Source organism: Hippocampus bargibanti, linkage group LG07 (genome assembly GCF_051943395.1).
Source record: "Hippocampus bargibanti isolate YZ-2025 linkage group LG07, ASM5194339v1, whole genome shotgun sequence".
Taxonomy (NCBI): Eukaryota; Metazoa; Chordata; class Actinopteri; order Syngnathiformes; family Syngnathidae; genus Hippocampus; species Hippocampus bargibanti.
The window spans coordinates 12,837,561-12,854,229 of record NC_142740.1 but is presented as its reverse complement, the minus strand read 5'-3'; the positions used below and the strand labels follow the sequence as shown (position 1 = coordinate 12,854,229).

General features: G+C 43.8%; 1 protein-coding gene across 1 annotated transcript in view; it reads right to left on the bottom strand.

The window, feature by feature from the left end:
* Nucleotides 1-10,445: 10,445 nt before the first annotated feature.
* The window catches only part of lepr (leptin receptor), a 56,748-nt gene continuing 50,524 nt past the window's right edge, over nt 10,446-16,669 (bottom strand). The window contains exons 19-20 of the mRNA XM_089000092.1: nt 16,348-16,423; nt 10,446-12,678 (exon numbers count right to left, since the gene is read on the bottom strand). Of these exons, the coding sequence (XP_088856218.1) occupies nt 11,845-12,678; nt 16,348-16,423 (910 nt within the window). The 3' untranslated portion in view covers nt 10,446-11,844. The remainder of the gene's footprint in view (nt 12,679-16,347; nt 16,424-16,669) is intronic.

Genomic DNA, 16,669 nt, shown 5'->3' with positions numbered 1-16,669 from the left:
TTGATATGCATCCCATATTACAATCACATCCATATATGTCTGTGAAATGATTCATTCGTAGAGCTTTTTTAAATTTGTTGTACCTTTCGCTTTCCTGTCTGGTCACCACAGCTCATGTACTGTAAAGACAAACAAGCTTTCAATCTTAGTTAAAATTTTACAAATTACATAGCTATGGATTACAGTAATATTTTTTTTAAACCAATATAGCACATTTTTGCATTCCCTGGAATATTTCCTTTGTCTCCTGCTTTTCTTCTCACTTTCCTGCACCGTGGCATTTTAATGGAAAATACTGCACCGCCTTCCCCAGCATGTGCGTGCCCACACAAACACACATCCATGACCGGGGACATTACACACCAGATAGAAATACTATTAAACTGGTGAAAGAGTGCTACTTAAAATCTAACATTTGAAATGCATTTTCTGCTAAATTACTTTCCAACAGGAGTAGCCTCTACCTTAGTTGGACAAGCCATCTGCTGTGTCGACATGGCGTCATCAGAGCCCTCCTTCCTCTTTTAACATATGTGTAGGCTATAAAGCAAAATTGCATGCCAGTGAGACTGTCTGCTTCGCTAGTTTGTGGTTTTCTTTCCAAATTAGCTAAACCATATGTGTGTGGGGGTAGAGGGAAGGCACGCAGAGAGCAAACCTGTAAAACCCATTACATGAATCCATAGAACGTTTCTTCGACAAACTCCACTAACTGATCACTGTCTGTTCAGTTTTGAACTGAACATTGTTTGAAAGCAAAAACCTGGCAGACAATCGGGTAGCTGCCAGGTGGATGAAATGTTTTGTTTACATTTATTATTTACGCTCATGACAATATAACCTGAAAAGACCTTTTCGCAAAAGTTGCTGGACAACTCTTCTTGCTTCAACATATCAATTTTAAGCTGAGGATTCATCAATGTATGCATTGTGTGTGGAGTTTGTCGACCTAGTTTGTGACAATGAAGTCAAAAGTGTGGTGAGCGACTGACTGGCTGAGACATCAGTCCAAAGCTTTTTATGATGAGGCAATATGGAAGCTTGTGCACAGAAAAATGCGTGACAGTGCTGGAAGACTACCTTGAGGGGAAAAAAAAGTCAGCTTCTATCTGTATTAGACATCCTCATTGAACGACCCTTGTAGTTGCCCAATATTTCACACCTTTCGATAGTCTGACAAGTGTCACGACTTACTGTATGTGAAATATAGTATGCAGTAATTTTAGCTATTTACGATAAAACAGTCTGGCCCAGTGACGCTGACACACGAACTGCGCACACACTCAGTCAAAATGTGTGGGTGTGTGCGTGCGTGTGTGTGTGTGTGTGTGTGTGTGTGTGTGCGTGTGTGTATGCGTGTGTGTGTGTGTGTGTGTGTGTGTGTGTGTGTGTGTGTGTGTGTGTGTGTGTGTGTGTGTGTGTGTGTGCGTGTGTGTGTATGTGAGTCAGAGAGGGAGATAGAGAGAAAGAAGAGAGCATGCATTAGGGTGCATGCTCTGCCATTAAGATCATGTATTTTTTATTTGAGGTTGGAAGCAATAAATAAATACATATTGATGCATTCTTATTACAAATTTGAATAACCATTTCCCTCATTTTGTTTTAGTTTAAGCAGAGACCTGGCATTCCAGTGGACTCGTTCTTCGCGTGTCTGCCTTGGATGTATCAGGTTTGGGATTGTAATCTAGGCTCTGACCTTCTGTTGTCAAGTTTACATGATGAATTTTATTCCAGTACCTTGGCTTCCTCTCAAATAGGAAAAACAATATTACCGTATTTCCCGCACTATAAGGCGCACCTAAGAGCCTTCAATTTTTTCAAAAGCTGACCATGCGCCTTCTAATCCGATGCGGCATATATATGGATCAATATTGAGCCGCAACAGGTCTCGCAACTATGGTAAGCAGCCGAGATTCCATTTTCCGCCGTAGAAGAAGTAGTGCGCGGTGCATGCTGGTGTGACAGGTGTCACAACACTTTCTTGTTACACATCCAGTTATGAATATGATTCAAATACACTGTAGAGGAAAGCACTGAAGAGGAAAGCATACATGTTTGCAATCGATTAAAGAATTATATGTGCCATTTTGAGGCAACATTGGGGGAACATCTCTCACCCCCAAAAGAAAAGAGGCACAAAATGGTGAGCTCATGGCCAGTTCCGTTTCTCATATGGCGCTTGGATCCCCTCTTTTGGCGACATTTGTTAATGCAGTTCGGCGCAGGACGGATATATCGACAGTACGGTTATATCAACATTTTTTTCTAACTCCCGAGAATATCGATATAACGAGACTTTACTGTATTATTATTATCGTTATTATTCCATCCATCCATTTTCCATACCACTTATTCCTCATTAGGGTCGCGGGGGGTGCTGGAGCCTATCTCAGCTGTCTTCGGGCACGAGGCGGGGGACACCCTGAATTGGTTGCCAGCCAATCGCAGGGCACACAAGTACAAACAACAGTCACTCTCACACTCACACCTACGGACTATTTGGAGTGGTCAATCTGCCTGCCATGCATGTTTTTGGAATGTGGGAGGACCCGGAAAAAGCCAACACGGGCCCGGGGAGAACATGCAAACTCCACACAGGGAGGCCGGACCGGGACGCGAACCGGCGACCTCTGCACTGTGAAGCCGGTGTGCTAACCACTTGACTACCGGGCCGCCTGTTATTATTATTATTATTATTATTATTATTATTATTATTATTATTATTATTATTATTATTATTATTATTATTATTATTATTATTATTATTAATAATAATACAAACACAAACATCTGGAAGCAGCAAAACAGGGGAAAAGCAATAAAAAAATATAAGGAACCTGAAAGACAATTTTGATTTATATAATAAGAATTTAAGTACCGGTAATTAACATCAGTCTGTCATTAAGATATTTTTAGGCCAGCAGAGAAGGCCTCTGAGGACCTGACGGTCCACCACTGCGTGAATTTTGAAAGATGAGACATGTCATTGTACAATAAGTTATTACAGAATCTGACGGAGCGTTTCATAAGTTGCATACACTGCACCGACCTCCGGAGAGATGCGGCGAGGTCATGCCTTCCGGTAATGCTCTGCATTAGTATCCATAAAGCATGTCCTGCTTCTCTGCATTGCAGATGCAGCTCATAGAAATGTCAACTTGAACGCTTGAGTCCACAAATGCACATTCATCGCCATACTCGCACATTCCAAAGACAATTGGCTCCGTAGTTCATGTGAGTTCACAGAACCGCTCTTGACTTTTGTGATCTGTGTCGGTCAACTTATCGAGGCTGACTTCATCTGTTAATCAAATGAACCGTAAGAAAATCTGCCCTCCAACCCCTATTCGTGATGGAAAATAGGCTTTCAGGCTAATGCTTAAGACTTCGCATATTCCCACATCAAAGACATATTTCAACGGGGTGGTGTTAGCAAATAGCAAACAAATCCACAAAAGCATGGGGCGCCGCTGCGATATATGCGGCCATGTGGACCCGGGGCCGAACCAATTAGGATTTAATTGACTGTCGGAGTGAAAAGGGGCCTTTCAACTGCCCCTCTTTCACCTAGTTAGCCAAAGACAAGCACTCATTGTGACACACGCACCCACTGATCTGAGAGCATTCCTCCGGCCCGACCCACTTATAGCAGACATGTCCTGGGCCAGAGGGCTGTCCCTGGTTGTTGTTAAAAATCGACCACATCACGCGCTCCACCATAAATAAGCCATCATTTTATCTTTCAAAGGATAATGGTTTTGCTTCCATTCATCGAACATGTGGAATAACATTCAGAAGCTAGGAAAGAAAGATCAATATTTTTAATGCCAGCTTGTAACCGCAAACTCATTAGTCCCCATTGATTATGAATAACCCAAAGGGTCTACACACGAACGTAAAGACATTGTACGATTCCATTAGTATTCCATCAGTGTAAGGACGGTGGAAGCTAAGAAACTGCCTTCTCTGATCAGCTGCCAATTTCGAGGACGATCGGGTCTTACCAGGTATGCAAGTGTCTGATTCTCTCTCCCTTTCAGTAGGATAAAAAAAATAGCTATCTATTAGCTAGCTACCTAGCTAGCTGGCTATCTATTGCCATATCGCTAGTTGGCTGACTATCTATTAGCTATCTTTTAGTTAGCTAGCTAGCGGCTATCTATTAGATAGAATAGCTAATAGCTAATAGATAGCCAGCCAGCTAGATAACCAGCCAATAGATAGCTAATACATAGCGAATAGATAGCTAACTAGCTATTGTGGTAATAAATAGCTAGCTAGCTGGATAGATAGCTAATAGATAGCCAGCTAGCTAGCTGGCTATCTATTAGCTATTCTATCTATTTGATCTACTTCAGGGTTGAGTGAACGCTGGCGCATGTGGCTGCCGCTGCTTATCCAAAGAAAAAAAAACTTATCCTGTGACTGTAAAGTGACCCTGAGAGTTTTGAAAGGCGCTTAGAAATCAAATGTATTATAATAATAATAATACTAATAATGATAATAATAATAATTATTATTATTATTATTAATAATAATAATAATAATAATAATAATTATTATTATTATTATTATTATTATTATTATTATAAGCCAAATCAACGTGCACACATTTATCATGTCGAGGCATATTACGCTTGTGCATGTATGCATTTTGAGGAATGACTGGACTCCTCTTGTCTGGTAAATTTGGTTTCAATCTTATTTTGTTGACCATTGTCACAGGGGAGAAGCAGAGGCAGATGCAAATAACGATGTGGATCTAAAAAAAAAAAGGTTTTCAAAACAAAAATGGAAAAAAGATACTTAGGCCAAATTAAAAAAACTGAAGACTGGTTCTGCTGTGCAAAAATTTTAAGTGTCAACCACAAATAAATCAAAATACTTATGATTTCCATTTAAAAAAATACATCCAGCCATTATGAATTTGGGGAAACCATTAGACTTTGAAGTGTCGACACATTTACAACACCCGCCTCACCAGCAGAGCCATTAAGATTGCTGGCGAAACAGCCTCTTCAGCCTGCTGCCCTCGGGTCGGAGACTGCCAAGACCAGCAGGCTCAAGGACAGTTTCTGACACCAGGAAGTCAGGGGACTCAACTCCCTCCCAGCCCCCCCTGCCCATTCCCACTGCCACACTCACCGAACTCTGAGTACACGCTACACACTGTATTATCATTCTGAACTCTATTTTTTTGTTTTTTTTTTCTGCACGACCTCACTTCAACATTCTTTTGTTTTTGCATTACTACACTACGTCAATTTACGTATGACACTACCTCACTTTACATTCACAATTTACATGCATAGTCTGTTGTCAATTGTCTGTCTTTTTTAGCCACATTATAAGTGCCTTGCACGCTGGGTCCGAGAGGACAGTAATTTCATCTGTGCTGTATGTCATGCATATTAGCATATTTGACAATAAAGCGAACTTTGACTTTGAAATTATGTTGTTTTACATAAGCCTATTTTTGGATGGGGTCCTTATGCAACTCATCAAACCTTTTTGGCAGAAGAGATCCTGATGGAATATCAAGGAATTCTATCAGTAAAGTAAAATATGGCTTGACCTGAAATGAGTCATGGAGCATCCATCAAAGAATATCCAGACTATCCAAACAGTATGGTACCGATGTGTTTATTCATCAATGTTCTCCAAATTAACATCTTTCATCTTAGTGAACATTTTTAGTTTATTTTGTTGTTGTTTCGATGTAGCCTTGTGAGTGTAATGGTGCATTTTCACACAACGGAGCTGCATTTGAGCTGAAATTACAGATTACAGGGTGAGAGAGGATTTACATTCCCTGGGAGCCAAAGTGTGTCCAGCATGAAATAGTGCGGTGCCAGGCAACGAAAGCTCTCTGTTTACTGAAAGAAGGACCGGCGTGAGTTTACGGGGCTCTCCCAACCACCAGAGGAGATTTCCCCTCATTTACTTTGTGCTTGTGGAGTTTTATAATGAATTTGCCACTTTCTGACCTTTGGCCTTATGTTAAGGCCTTCAAAGCCACCATGATAAAAATATTGGTAGCAAAAGCCCATCATGACTGCAAATATGAATTCATGTCAGGCGATCAATGAAGGATTACTATTTCAAGCTCCTAAAAGCTTCTCTTGGTTACCAAAAACTAGGTTGATGGTTAACACGAACATGTTCATAATCATAATCCCAGTGTTTTTCAGTTTATTTATTTGTTTTGTAACCCCCACCGATGGATTTTCGTCCCTATGTGACCTGTGGTTGGCTGGCAACTGGTTCGGGTTGTCCACCTGTGACTCCAACACCCTCTGCGACCCTCATGAGGAATAAGCGGTTGGAATAAGATGGATGAATGAACGAACTAACTAACTAACTAACTAACTAACTAACTAACTTACTACCGAACGAACGAACGAACGAACGAACGAACGAACGAACGAACGAACGAACGAACGAACGAATGAATGAATGAATGAATGAATGAATGAATGAATGAAAAGATGTGGCTGGGGGGGCCAATATATTTTCTTCTATTTGAGGGTGGCCTTATGTTCAAAGTTGCCTTTCGAATTCACTTATCAAGTCTGGATCTATTCTGAAATGTACTTACAATCATAATTATGTATCATGGATGTTAATTTCAATTTTAATGTCTTTACCAACCAAAAATTTGCAGGTCCCATGACCTAACGGAGCTATATCCTTGCAATGGGGTTTTACGTCATGCTGTATCACGCAGATGTTTTTTTTCTTCTCTTCACTTTTTATTTAACCAGTGCCATGCAAAGCATACATTCCACAGGTGCTTTCACAACTTTCAATTCTATTAATTTTTGTAGCACTCTATGAGATAATCCAATTCATTCAAATCCAGGTTCTGTACAACATTTCAATGACGTAAGCAGCTAAATTTTTTTCATTTTTAACCACACTGGCAGCGGTCTAGTAATAACAAAGGAAAAAGGCAATTTTCTCCCACATTAGATCACGTCTAACCAAAATTACTTTGGGAGGTTTACTAATCTCGTCATGTTCATAGAATGATTTATGAAAATTAAATCTCCAGCAGGCCTTATTCGAACTGGATTTTTTTGAAAGCAAACTACAATGGATCGGACATTGCAGTACAGACTCCAGTCCAAACATTTGTCCGGACAAGGCATGCATTTGCTTCCTTGTTTTTTGTTTTTCTTCCACCCGCCCATTCACTTTAAATTGACGCATTTATTGATTGATAGGAAACATTTGGACTCCATGGCATTCTTTCCAAGGCAGATCAGGAAAATATTCCAGTTCCATGGCTGCCTGCATAATAACAACAAAGACAACGTCTCACTGATGCTTCTTTTCCATAACCATATCTGAACCGAGCGTGGCATTAATTTGCGTTGTGGTTGCCATATGACCCGTGTAGCATATGTCACACTGCTACAGAATGTTGCGACAGGTCGAAAAGCAGCGGTGACGTCACGACCGCAGGTAGACTAAGATGGTGGCACAATAAACACGTTGACAAAGCAACTCTCCTCCTCTCATTCCTCCGGACACAACATTGGCGACGAAGATGGACTTCTACACAGCTCCCCTCCCCTCGTTTCTCGCGCTCCCCGGTGAGCCACCAGTCCCGTGGTCCCGCTGGTATGACTCGTTTACGACGTATCTGACGGCGACCGGACTAAACGAGGCAAGCGAAGCACGCCGAACGGCTATGCTAATACACAGTTTAGGTAGTGAGGGGCAGCGCATTTTTCGCTCTCTTGGACCCGCGAAGACATACGGGGATTGTGTCACTTTATTGGCCCGACATTTCGCCCCACCTCAGGGCGTGATTGTCCGGCGGATTGCCTTCCGTCAACGACGGCAACGAACAGGCGAGTCAGTGCACCACTACGTGGCCGATTTGAGGTGTTTAGCGGGCCTCTGTAAATTCGGCCGCTTGGAGGAGGAAATGATAAGGGATCAACTAGCGGAGCACACAATTGATCCCAAGCTACGGGAAAAACTACTATTGTCCCCTGACGACCTCCCACTATCGAAGGCTGTGGAGATGGCGTTCCAATTGGAGAACGCAGCACAACTAACGGCTCGGCTTGTGAACCCACCCACACCTTCACACTCTCCCGCATTGGCACAGATTGTTGCTCCAACCTCGCCACTCCCAGAAGCCACCGCCACCTACGACTCCACCTCTACATACGACGGTGCAGAGATAAATGTGGCCAGACGTCAAGGGGCCGATGCACGCACGCCTTGTGCCAACTGTGGGTCAGCCTCACACCCCACACGTGCGCCCACTTGCAGAGCCACCGGACAACGATGCCAACGCTGCGGGAAGATGAATCATTTCGCAAGGATGTGCCGCTCTGCTCCCACCTTCACTTACGACCGTACCGAGATAAATGTCGTCAGACATCAACGGGCCAACACACGCAGACCTTGTGCCAACTGTGGGTCTGCCTGGCACCCCACACGTGCGCCAACTTGCAAAGCCATTGGACAGAGATGCCAGCACTGCGGAAGGAGGAACCACTTCGCCAGGATGTGCCGCTCTGCTCCCACGTCAACATACCCACCACGCCGCTCACCAGACCAGCCGAGGCGAACCACCATCCACTGCGTGGGCTCACGCGCCAAGCCATTCAAGTGGTGCACAGTGGAACTGGATGGAGTGAGCTTACCACTCCTGCTCGACACGGCAGCCTCCAGGTCACTGTTGAACGTGTCCACAGTTCGACGGCTATTTCCTCATCTCCCGATCGAGGCCAACGCTGAGGACTTGTTTGGCTATGGCCAAACTAAGATTGGTATGGTGGGCACTGCCACCTTCACGGTGCGCTATGGCTCAAGGACTCTCCCTGCTTTCACTTTCCAAGTGTCCCGTCACGGCGCCAACCTCTTGGGCTTGGACTTGTTTTGTGCACTCGGCTTTTCCATCTCTGACAGTGCGGGTGCCCCAATTCACCCCCAGGCCAACGGGGGTGGAGGAAGCTCCAACCAAGCAGACGGCCTTCCCTACTCTTCCTCAGCCAGCAGAGGGCCCAACGAGAAGCGCCGGACGAAGCAACGCACACTTACTGTGTCGGACTGGGTCCGCATTCGCCGGCCGTGCTGCTCTCACAAATTGGACTCATTCTGGACAGCACCAGTCCAGATTACCGCCCAACTCGGACCGACCACTTTCTGTCTGGCTGACGGGTCCCGTTGGCATGCCAGCCGCCTAAGGAGAGTGGCGGCACCGACCCCCTCGAACGACTTCTCAGGCAAAAACTACTGACGCCTCGAAGAGCCGTCGTGAACCAGCTGTGCCCGTGGGGCCAGAGCCTCGGCCAGCTCGCGTTCGCCTTTGCCCTCGGTATTTGGACAATTATCACCGATTTTGAATGTCCCTAGTCAGTGCTTAGCCTATCGCGTGGCAGAATAACCCACACGGCTAAGCAGGGAAACCGGCAGTCTACCCGGTTTCCCTTGTTACAGAGTGTTTTGGTTCCTTCAGGGAGGGGGGGGTAAATGTAGCATATGTCACACTGCTACAGAATGTTGCGACAGGTCGAAAAGCAGCGGTGACGTCACGACCGCAGGTAGACTAAGATGGTGGCACAATAAACACGTTGACAAAGCAACTCTCCTCCTCTCATTCCTCCGGACACAACAACCCGGTTTCTCGCTGTACCTTCTTATCCTTCTTTGGTAAACACGAGGGAGCCAAATCCGTCAGCATCGAGCTTCCACTCAGCCATCTGGATGAAAATGTTGCGATTATTCTGCCCTCTTGTGGCCAACACATGCAAACGCACAAAAATAATACAAACAACTGCGGTCTGTTGTATCGAGGTCCCGCCCCCTTTTTCGTGACGTCACGCCAATGCGCCTTGCCTTGCTCGAGAATCAAAACAATGGCTGCACATTCGGAGAAGATGCTTTCTTGTTACTCATCCAGTTATGAATATGATTCAAATATTTCTGAAGAGTAAAGCATAAATGTTTGCAATTGATTAAAGAAGTCCTTCCGTGTCATTTTGAGGCATCTGGACTCCAAAATAGCGTCCCAGAAAATGCACAAGATTGCACCCAAGCTCAGCTGGAAATGGGCTGATTTGTCTGCTGGGAATTTGTGTCAACTAGTATCAAATAGTAGTCTTGGTGCAATACACAACGATTCACCATCACGTTATTTATGTTTTCCTTCCAATTTCGCCATCAACACGGATCAATACAAAGTTTTCAGACCAAACAAAGTACCCAAAATGCATTGTGTCGCTTTTTCGGTCAGTGCCATTCCAGACGTGACGTCACGGTAGGCATCGTCACCAACTCAAAAACAAGACTTCCTGAACATTCAGCGCGAGTCTTAAAACGTAAAATATATCTATATGCGGTGGAATCTTTGTAAAAGACGCTCAGTAGAAGTCATTTAAAGTGATTTTACAAATTATGGACACAACTTTTCAGGAGGCATCGGTTGTCCTTTAATTCAATTTGACAGGATCAATATTAGGCAACTGAAGAGTGTGCCCACAAGCTGATCATTTGAATGAGGTGTTTGCAAGAGGGAGATATAAAAAACATGCAGGATGGCGACGTTACAAGAACAAAATAAAAAATCAACAGAAAAAAACAAAACATTGGATTCAAGCTTAGCAGTAGTCATAAGGTAGTTAGTCAAAAAATTAAACCAACATGTCCAGTGCCCTGAAAAAAAGTGTTTTATTTATTTTTGGGAAGAAATTGATTCATATAATGAATATGCTTAATACATACATATGTCAGGTTGAGGTCAGTAGTAGCCTAGTGGTAATTGAATAACTCTGCATTAATTGTACATATGCATAATAAATAATATGCAAAATAAATAAATTATACAACAAAGCCACACATACTTGGCAGTCAAACTCATTGTGTTTAGAAATTGCAACCACAGAAGTGAGGCATATCCCTGTTTTGGACTCGTCTCAGTGCAGGTTGTTTTGGTTCTTCCAACTAGCAACTGTGCGACAGGAGTCTTTTATGTGGATACTCATTTTAAACAGAAACAGTTTTACATATCCTGACTTGAACAAATTTGTTGCGCAAAGCTATGTTCTTTTTCAGAAGAGTGGAGGGAATCAAGCAAGCAATAAGCCAGATGCGGTCTTATTGGGCTATTAACAGACATGCATGAGTTTAATTACAAATAATTTATATTCACCATGAAAAATAGACACATTATATCAATCTGCAAGAACAGTTATTCATCATATATATACTGTATATATATATATATTGATATATATACTATATATTCTATATAATTCAGGCTCACCAGACAATCAGTTGATGTGATGATGTGATGGTATTCATGAAGGCAGATGTTTCCACACAGCTCTTCTTTCTGTCTTTGTGTATTATATGGAGGTTTTATGTACAAAAGATAGCAACGTAAATGACATCTGTCATGTCAAAGATGTCTGACAAGAGTCACAGCCACAGACTCTATAAAATGGCAGCATTCTTTCTCCCTGTTGACGAATTCTCCTCAACCTCATTATCCTTCATTCGGATCATGACATGAGCTCACATACTCTGATCACAGCCCATTGTAACATGACTGCAGAGAAGCCTTTTGGCTGAGCCAAAAGTGGGCCCAATCTGAATAAAATACATCCCCACTGGGAGGATCAGTACCTCACGCTGATCAAAGAAATAGCAGCATTGATGAACATCACTCTAGAGGTAGACACCATTTGAAGCTTTTTGACACAGTTTGACATTCAATGTCAATTTAAGTCTACAGCACCTGATTGCCAAGTCTTTCATGATGATGTCGCTCACAATACGTGAAATCTAATAGAGAACATTGCGGCAACCACGTGGACTTTTTCAATCTGGCAGTTGCCTGGTGTACGGTGCAGTCCTGAACTGGGGCATGTAGAGTGGCGCTAAGTCACACGTTGATGTGGAAACCAGCTCAGTGGGCGTAAGGCGTGACTCTACTGAGAAGCCATTTTTGCTCAAAGTAACACTTTTCAACAGCTCGTTTTTCTGCTTGGCCTCATCGTCCTCCGATTGATAGTCTGTGTTGAGAAAGTACAAGTCAGTTTCTTCTGTCACATCTTCTTGATCAGATGGTTCAGAAAGTTCTTCCACTGAGTTGTAGGAGCAGGATCGTCGTGGGTCATCCATCTCTCTGTCATGGCAGCTCTCCAGCTCCCACAGGCCACCGGGAAAAGAGCCAGAAATGTCCGAGTTGTCGGCAGAGAAGTTGCCCTCGTCGCTGGAGCTGCTGCCGCTGCCGTCCCGGTCCGAGAGATGAATGGACTGTATTTCCTGCTTAGCATTGGTAAGGAGCACTGCGGCATATGCTACCGAAGACTGGGCTGAACTCTCCAGGATACTTGGTGGGGGATCAATGAGCTGCAGGTCATTTAGCTGAGACCTGGGAATGGTTAAAATATCCAAATCCAGGACTGACGGGGGGATGACAGCCAAGAGAGCCTCGCCACCCACTGACATGTTCTGGTCCCCGTCAATAAATGGACAGGACACTGCATTGAGAGTTGGGGTAACAAGTGGGCTGCGGACCAAGGCTCCGCTCAATACTGGCATGTTTGCCTTTTCCATGATGACCACTTTGGAAATGTTCTCAGAGGGTAGCAGAAGTGGCCAAGCTGGAAGGACATCTGAGGCCTGGAAGAGCTCGTGGAAAGTGTTAGCCTGCAGAGATAAAAGGAAATAAGAATGGGACGCTGGTCTATTTCTCCAAGTTACTGTTTTTCGAACACGTCCAGAGGGAGAAGGATGCTGAGCCTTGAGGAGGAGACCGAGAGGAAGACCAAAGAGGAGGTTTATGCATGTTGTCAAAGAGGACATGAAGGTAGCTAGAGTGAGAGATTAGGATGCACAAAACCAAGTTAGACAGAGGACACTGATTTGCTGTGGCGACCTCTGAAGGGAAAAGCCGAAAGGAAAAGAAGAAGACTGTTTTTAAACCATTATTTAGCCAAAGGACCATGCATCCACCCACCCATCCAACCCATCTATCCAAATCCATCCATCCACCCACCCACTCAACCTATCCATCCATCTACCCACCCACTCAACCTATCCATCCATCCGTCTACTCACTCACCCATCCATCCACCCACCAACCCACCCCTACCCACCCATCCATCCATCCATCCATCCATCCCTACCCATCCATCTATCCACCCAACTCATCTATACAAATTCATCCATCCACCCACCCACCCAACCTACCCATCCATCCATCACCCCTACCCACCCACCCCTACCCATCAATCTATCCACCCAACTCATCTATACAAATTCATCCATCCACCCACCCACCCAACCTATCCATCCATCCATCCATCCATCCATCACCCCTACCCACCCACCCCTACCCATCCATCTATCCACCCAACTCATCTATACAAATTCATCCATCCACCCACCCACCCAACCTACCCATCCATCCATCACCCCTACCCACCCACCCCTACCCATCCATCTATCCACCCAACTCATCTATACAAATTCATCCATCCACCCACCCAACCTATCCATCCATCCATCCATCCATCCATCCATCCATCCATCCATCCATCCATCCATCCATCCATCCACCCATCCATTTTCTGATCTGCTTTATCCTCACGTGGGCTGCTGGAGCCTCTCCCAGCTGTCTTCGGGAGCAGGTGGGGGACACCCTGAACTGGTTGCCAGTCAATTGCAAGGCACAGAGAAAATAACAACCATTCACAGTCACACTCACAACTAGGTACAATTTGGAGTGTTCAATCAACCTGCCATGCATGTTTTTGGAGATGTGGGAGGAAATAGGAGAACCGGGAGAAAACGCACACAGAAACGAGTAGAACGTGCAGACTCCACACAATAAAAAGTTAGTTGCAGCAGTTCAACATGTGATAGTGAATACATCAAAGTTTTCAGGTGTTGTACCTTCTTCAAGTTGAGTCCTTTTGCCCAGGAGCATTTTTTTGGGTTGGGCACATCCTTCCACACAAACCTTTTCATCCTGACAAAAAAGATAAAGCCGGTTTAAGGAGATATATATATATATATATATATATATATATATATATATATATATATATATATATATATATATATATATATATACACACACACACACACACACACACACACACACACACACACACACACACACACACACACACACACACACTCCCATTGACATTCTTACATCAACTAAAAAAATGAGTGTATCTGGTCAATCTACACAAGTCATCCATGAAGCCATTAAAAAAAACAGGTGATAAAGTACACTATCCAATCATCTCGTCGAAAGTCGAATAAATCAGCAGGGCGATGGTATGAAATCAGCATTTAGTGTCAATATTTCCTGCTTTATTTATCTAGCTATCCAGCTATCTAGCGAGCTATCTCGTTAGCTAGCTATTTGCTATCTGTTTGCTATCTAGCTGGCTGGCCGCTATCTAGCTAGCTATCTATTAGCTACATAGCTATCTAGCTGGCTGGCTACCTATCTAGCTACCTAGCTATTAGCTATCTAATAGCTAGCTAGCTTTCTATCTATTTGGTGTTACTTCCGGGTTGAGTGAACGCTTGCGTGTGTGGCTGCCGCTGCTCATCCACAGAAAAACTTATCCTGTGACTGTAAAGTGACCTTGAGAGTTTTGAAAGGCACTTGTAAAGGAAATGTATTATTATTATTATTATTATTATTATTATTATTATTATTATTATTATTATTATTATTAATTTTCACTAACTGGTTTTGGGAGAGGACCAGGGTGATGAAGAGGATGATGGAGAGGAGGGTGATGATCAGCAATGTCGTGTAGGCAGAAGGGCCTCCTCTGGTGGCTAAATCATGTGGGGCAGAGAGCATCAGAAATTTTGAAGTGGAAGTGCTGTGCCACTTTTTGCGTGGGATACCAATACCCTGGTGAGATTTTTAAGATTTGCATACCGATTGTGAATGCAGGCTCGCCCTCTCCCTCAGAAAACACAGGATACAAGTAGAAGCAGTATTCCTCAGATGCATAAAAATCTCCTGAAACCAAAGATCAAGTTTGATAACACTTTGTTCAACTGAGCCTCTATGACAGTCATGCGGAGAAAATGAGCCAGGGAGTGAATTGTATTACCTGTTAGGTGGACGGAACAATCAGTGGAAGGCAGCTTGGCCCAAGTGCGCCCACTGTGAGCTTTGCTCGGATGAATGCCATCTTGCCGCTGCGGTGCCCACTGCACCACCATGAAGAGTGGACTCGAGCTGTTGTCCACAAGGCTCCAATGCAGAGACACACAAGTGCCGTTGATAAGCAGCACACGGAAAGAATGTATGCTCCGGCCTGAAGACAGCAGCGGCGTCAAATATATAAAATATTCACCTGCTCTCTTTCCAATAAAGTTAAGCAAACAAAAAAAAGCACAGATTGTCCAGATTGTTGTCGAGGAATGCTTCGAACTAACACAAAAAAATTGAGGTCCACTCTTCTTCCGGCTCCTGCAAACATTCAAGGTCTACATTCACATTCAAGCTTTTCCCATTGGCTCAACTTCATTCACAGTTTAGTTTAATCAGCTCTTTTATTATTTATCATTTTATTTATTGTGTTTATTGTGTGTTCTGGTGTTTATTGTTCTTTTAATTGTAAAGTGTCCTACCCATCCATCCATCACCCCTACCCACCCACCCCTACCCATCAATCTATCCACCCAACTCATCTATACAAATTCATCCATCCACCCACCCACCCAACCTATCCATCCATCCATCCATCCATCCATCACCCCTACCCACCCACCCCTACCCATCCATCTATCCACCCAACTCATCTATACAAATTCATCCATCCACCCACCCACCCAACCTACCCATCCATCCATCACCCCTACCCACCCACCCCTACCCATCCATCTATCCACCCAACTCATCTATACAAATTCATCCATCCACCAACCCAACCTATCCATCCATCCATCCATCCATCCATCCATCCATCCATCCATCCATCCATCCATCCATCCATCCACCCATCCATTTTCTGATCTGCTTTATCCTCACGTGGGCTGCTGGAGCCTCTCCCAGCTGTCTTCGGGAGCAGGTGGGGGACACCCTGAACTGGTTGCCAGTCAATTGCAAGGCACAGAGAAAATAACAACCATTCACAGTCACACTCACAACTAGGTACAATTTGGAGTGTTCAATCAACCTGCCATGCATGTTTTTGGAGATGTGGGAGGAAATAGGAGAACCGGGAGAAAACGCACACAGAAACGAGTAGAACGTGCAGACTCCACACAATAAAAAGTTAGTTGCAGCAGTTCAACATGTGATAGTGAATACATCAAAGTTTTCAGGTGTTGTACCTTCTTCAAGTTGAGTCCTTTTGCCCAGGAGCATTTTTTTGGGTTGGGCACATCCTTCCACACAAACCTTTTCATCCTGACAAAAAAGATAAAGCCGGTTTAAGGATATATATATATATATATATATATATATATATATATATACACACACACACACACACACACACACACACACACACACACACACACACACACACACACACACACACACTCCCATTGACATTCTTACATCAACTAAAAAAATGAGTGTATCTGGTCAATCTACACAAGTCATCCATGAAGCCATTAAAAAAAACAGGTGATAAAGTACACTATCCAATCA